The sequence below is a fragment of the Zerene cesonia genome, chromosome 15 (assembly GCF_012273895.1).
Source record: "Zerene cesonia ecotype Mississippi chromosome 15, Zerene_cesonia_1.1, whole genome shotgun sequence".
NCBI lineage: Eukaryota > Metazoa > Arthropoda > Insecta > Lepidoptera > Pieridae > Zerene > Zerene cesonia.
This window is the reverse complement of record NC_052116.1, coordinates 2737881-2744103: the sequence shown is the minus strand read 5'-3', so window position 1 is coordinate 2744103 and position 6223 is coordinate 2737881. Positions and strand designations below refer to the sequence as shown.

Below are 6223 nucleotides of genomic sequence, written 5' to 3'. Positions count from 1 at the left end.
AGTAATAAATGTTATTTGCAGTTAACAATTTTCTTTTTTCTTTATTACAATATTTATGGCAAGACTAGGTAGTATCTGCATCAGAGTACAGTACGGCTAGAATGCTATGAAATATACCCACATTCAATACAACTTTCTTATTCAATTCTAACACTATCCCGGCTCATCATTAATATAGGTAATTTTCTAACAACTGATTTCTTTATTATAGTCTGCTTTAATCATATCCGCTCCCATTTCGCCTATCATAATAGTTGGACCATTTGTGTTTCCACTAGTTAAAGTGGGCATCACACTAGCGTCTATTACACGCAAACCTTGTACACCATGCACTTTAAGGTAATTATCAACAACTGAATCAGAGGGATTAGGTCCCATTTTTGCAGTCCCCACAGGATGGTACAAAGTTAATAACATACTATTAGCGTAGCATTTCCAATACTGATCACTTTGAAATTCAAATTCGTCACACTCTGGTAGATTTATTTTGTGTACAAACGCGTTTATCGATCTGAAATATTGCGTATTAACAATCTTTGTCAACATGTGAATACCATCTATAGTAGCTTTCAGATCTCTTGCGTCACCAAAATAATTTGTATCTATAATAGGATCATAGTTGGGGTGACTGGTATTTAGATAAATTGATCCCTTCGAGTATGGATGTAACAAGTGCACCGTAAATATGTACATAGCTTTTTCCGAATTAAATTCTATTATTGATTGTTTTACAGATTGACTGAATGACATAAAACGCCTGTTTGAATTTTGCGTCGAGTTTTTATAAAGCAAAACAAAATGGCTCTGAAATTCAGGCATTGATACGTTATCATACCGAGAAAAGAATGCCGTTATATCAGAGAAACTGACTTGTCCCAAATAACCGCTTCCATCAATAAGATATTTTATTTCTTCAAAACGTTTTTCTGCTTCATCCTGTATGCCAGGCTCATCACCGTATATTATAATAGGAATCATATTATGATCCTGTAAATTTTGTCCAACTGGTAAATCTCTCCTGCATAGAATCCCTTTCGACCTTAAATGTTTCTGAGGGCCTATTCCAGATAGCATTAGCAATTTTGGAGTGTTTATCGTACCAGTACTGACAATTACTTCTTTTGATGCTAAATATGTAAGAATTTTCCCATTTACTTCTACTTCTACACCGTATGCCACTAAACTATCATTAATCAATATCCTATTTACCAACGCATTTGTGATGATTTTCAAGTTTTCCCTGCCCCTTACGGGTTTTAAATAAGATTCGAAGGTGCTTTGTCTACGACCCCTTGAGACAGTTGCAGTGTATATTCCAGCATATCCTTTACCCCTTACATACCCTACTGTATTTATGTCGTGAACTCTATGTAATCCCATCTCATCGAATGCATTTAATACACAGTTTGTATATTTCCTATAGGTGCTATTATAATTATCAATTATAAGAGGACCGTGACTACCATATATTTCATTCGACAAAGGGTCATTCAATAGCCTCTTCGACTGTAAACTTTCAGCTTTCCTGAAGTATTTCGAAACGTTTCTCCAGTTCCAACTAGGATTTCCAGCATCGACCCATTTTTGAAAATCATCTGGTCTCCCTCTTATGTAAACCATTCCATTCATTGAACTGCAACCTCCAAGCATTTTCCCTCGAGGCCAGGGTATTTTTCTTTTTGAACCGCCACATTCAGATCTAGCGATATGCTCCGTATGATAGTTCCAATCATAATTTGATTCCATAAGGGTCACATCCAAATTTGGTATCTATAAAGGACATTATATAAATAAATAATAATAAATCGTCAAATGTGCTGTTGAAGTCGAGAACGGCTCGACCAATTCGGTTAATTCTTTTTAAAGGTGTTTGTAAAGGCACAATAAAGGTTTTTATGGAAAGAAAAAACGTACCAGGGGCGAACCGGTAGATAAATATAAATATATGTTTTTGTGCTCAGCGAAAATGAGTTTTGATATGTGAGAAAAGTGAAGGCATCAATCGAAAACTAAATATCAGATACAAAAAAAAACAAACTTACGCTTGATTCAATAGGTGGCGCAGGTCCCGCTTCGAGCAGTAGAATTTTCCAATGTTTCACTTCACTCAATCGATTTGCCACTACGCTACCCGCTGATCCGCCTCCCACTACTATGAAGTCAAACATGAGATCATCTGGAATAAAATATTTGACATTATTATGGATTTTCACCAAAATTTTCATCATGATACGTTCGTAAAAGCGAATTCTCGTGTCCTTTTGTGAGGTATTATTGAAGGCAAATGCATAAAGCATCTGCTTCACTTATCGATCTTCTTTGAAAGATATTACAGTTAGGTGATCAATCGGGAAGCGAAGCCAGGTGTATAAGCATGTAAAATGTATAAAATTTAAAAATTAATGCGAATAAATATTATTAGAGATATTATATTTCATCTTTATGAGTGAAACATATCTTTGGTAGATATTCTTCATTTTAAGATTATTAAATGGTGTGAAATGTCTGAAATGTAATATAGCTTCTAGCCTGCGGCTCCTCTCGCAAAAGAAAAAAAGACAGTCACTGGGGATTTACCTGTACTGGTCCCGTTTCTTTGGATTTCTAAGATAGAAATTATCCTTTATCCGATATCGGATCTCATGATAACTCTGTACCAAATTTTATCTAGGTGGTTCAGTGATTTAGACGTGAAGAATCTATCTGTCTCAGATAGACAGATAATCGGACATAAGCATAAACAGATGGAGTTATGTGTAAATTTATAATAGTGATAAAGAGCTTACTCTCCACAACATCATCTTTAAAATCGGGATAGGAAAAACATTGAGAAGCTGCAAAGAAGTTGAACGCGGTAGCAAATATTTGCGGCGCTGCTCCTACCGTTGCAGTTACGTCATGTGAACTGAAAAATGAAATAAAGACGTTAACATTTCATCAATAAATCAAACATCTGGATACAAATTGCACCACTCACCTTCAAATTTGTGGCTTATTAAAGAGTCATTATTGGAGAATCATCAACATAATCTTATTCCTAGTAATATTATAAATGCGAAAGTTTGTAAGGATGTGTGTGTGTTTGTTACTCATTCACGCAAAAACTACTGGACCGATTGCACTGAAATTAGGTACGTAGACAGCTGGATAACTGGAATAACACATAGGCAACTTTTTATCCCGATATTCCTACGGGATACGGATTTACGCGGGTGAAACTGCGGGACGCAGCTAGTGATGTTAATAATCATCAGCTTATATTCGGGTTAAGATAACTAGCCACTTTTTTTAACCGATTGGAGTAGAACTTTGAATTATACGCAATTTTTGTACACTCGAGTGCCTAATTACAAGAAATTAAATTGTCAATTTTTTTGTGATCAGACAACTAACCTTGCATTCATATATCCTCAATTAGAATGAATAGTATAATTAGTAAGTCGTGGGAATATATTATGAGCTTATAGTACATGAGCTATTTTAACAAATTCAAGCTCTTTTTACTTTGTTAACAGCTGATGAGGCTTAGAATTACAATGCACTAAATAGTCACTATACAAATAGAATAATATTTTGGGCTTGCTAAAGATTGGAAAGAAGAACTTTATTTTAATACTAAATGCGCCCCGCGTTTTCACCCGCGTAAGTACGTATTTCGTTGGAATATCGGGATAAAAAGTTGCCTATATGTTATTCCAGTTGTCCATCTGTCTACGTACCAAATTTCATTGCAATCGATTCAGTAGTTTTTGCGTGCAAGAGTAACACAGACACAAACACATCCTTACAAACTTTCGCATTTATAATATTAGTAGGATTAATCGATAATACATAAATACAAATACAGACAGTATATGCAAAGAAAATAGTTAAATGTTATGTAAACACAGATACTCTTGATTATATATTTAATTAACTAATTACTTATAACAATCCTAAATGTTACATCACAAATGCATTTCATTTCTATTTATTAATTATCATAATAGTCCGATTAATAAACTAATGTGTTTCGTTCGGTTAGCGAGGGAGCTGGATGCCCATATCCTATTCCTGAACCTTCTCAGTCCATTACTTACGCTTACCATTGACAAACCAGCAACTCAGTAGCTCAATCAGGACATAATAAAACAAACCCCTTATAGATGTCAAAACATTTTAAGGTAACAAACAAAAATATATTTATTAAATCATTATATAAATAAACTACCAAACAATGAACCATACAACAAATTCTAAAAATTATAATCAAGAAAACATAGCATATATTATGAAATCCTCACTAATATTATACAGCTATAACAAACCACCACACCAATAACATTAATTTTGACATACAGTATTATTTTATGATGGTGCGGTTTTAGAACGACAATAATATTACGAATTCAAAAAGCGAACCTTCTATTTATTCAAAAACAAAAAAAAAAACACTCACCATTGCATTTTGCCCAATTCCAATAATATCAACACAATAAAACCTTTATGACATTACGTAACTACAGCATTATTTATATTAAACAACAGAGTACACTTCAAAAGACAAACACGTTATATCATCAAAACACAACTAAGACGGAATAAAACGAATCGCATGTGTAGACTAAAGGAAACCACAGATTATGTAGTCTAACTTTCAATAACCTGACCTCTAATTTAATGAGTCGATAGATGTTTATGAATCTGATATAATCATAGGAAAAAATTAAATGCATTTTATTCGAATAAAGTTAATTATAAATTTAAAAATAGCTGCTTTGATGTCCTTAATGACCTTGTCACCATTTTTATGCAACGTATATACATAATAATGTTAATTTTCTGTCTATTTGTTGTTTTAAAACTCACTTTCTTTTCCTTATAATTAAAAAAACCGTAAAGTATGAAGTATGTTTCTGTGGGAATTCAGATTTCACCACGATTCAATTGATTTGGATAAATTGGTGCATAAATAACATTAGACTTTTGGAAGAAATTAATTATTTACAAAATTCAAATCTTGCCCATATATGCCGCTTCGCCTAAATTGGAACAGGTTAACATAAACGAAATAGGGATTCATTTTTTATACCATGATTTTATTAGCTCCACCTTTGTGTCTGTATGAAACCGACCCATCTATACGGTTTAAGACCCACGATTTTGACCCACTTTGAATGGAGAAATTTATTGGATATTTTGTACACTTACGCTTACGCTCGGTGACAATATAATCATTTCATACGATTATCTTAGTATCCTGATTAGATTTACCAGAATTTACCAATTTCCTTACCTATGTAGAAGACTGAGACAATTTATGGATTCTATAACAACAGCGTGTTTTTTTCAACTGCATATATGTTTACTAGCTGCATGCCCCGACTCGGCACGGGAGTCATTTGTTGTAATTGGAATAATAAACTGCACATGTTGTGCGAATTTAATTTAAATAGGTTGAGTTTTTTAGAAATCCATCACAGACAAACAATTTGATTAATTTATATATATTAAGATTAAGTCTAGAGATTTTACTTTTTCTGCTCCACCCAATAAAAGGATTCTGCCAATGTCCAGAATTCATGGTTAAAAAATATAAACATTCCAATGTCAGACTTTACTTACAATTAATCAACATAAATTTATATAGTAGGTACCTTAATAAAGTTTGAAACAAACAGGGTCCGGTGAACACATAGTCATAACATTTAACAAATATTCGTATGACGTTATAGATAAATATTATATTAATTACGATATTAAAATCTACATAACATGACATTTCTTATTACTTAAGTTTCTTAAAATAGTTTTTAATATAAAATCTTGAAATATACAAATATGTTAACCTACCCCACACACAGGTGATGTCGCATATAAGATAGAAATCTGTAATTACAGATAATTTTTTAATTAAAAACACGTGAATATTGCAATTGTCTCATTTAAATAGTGATTCGTAATACGAATGGTACCCGTAATGAGAATGGTCTAGGTACCCGTAATGAGAACGGAGAGCGCCTTTTGGAATTCTGCCAGAATAACGACCTAACCATCGGAGGAACATTATTTATCCATAGAGAACATCACAAAAACACCTGGAACTCACCCAATGGGATTACTAAGAACCAAATTGACCACATTACCATCAGTTCTAAATGGCGCTCATCACTACTTGACGTACGTGGTCGCCGAGGTGCTGATATCGATAGTGACCATCACCTAGTTGTCGCGGAAGTGCGAC

At 33.4% G+C, this 6223-nt stretch overlaps 1 protein-coding gene across 1 annotated transcript in view; it reads right to left on the bottom strand.

The window, feature by feature from the left end:
* The window catches only part of LOC119832573 (L-sorbose 1-dehydrogenase-like), a 5720-nt gene extending 1124 nt beyond the window's left edge, over positions 1–4596 (bottom strand). The window contains exons 1-4 of the mRNA XM_038356242.1: positions 4439–4596; positions 2787–2905; positions 2043–2176; positions 70–1770 (exon numbers count right to left, since the gene is read on the bottom strand). Coding sequence (XP_038212170.1) covers positions 187–1770; positions 2043–2176; positions 2787–2905; positions 4439–4446 — 1845 coding nt within the window. The 5' untranslated portion in view covers positions 4447–4596 and the 3' untranslated portion in view covers positions 70–186. The remainder of the gene's footprint in view (positions 1–69; positions 1771–2042; positions 2177–2786; positions 2906–4438) is intronic.
* Between the last annotated feature and the right edge of the window lie 1627 nt (positions 4597–6223).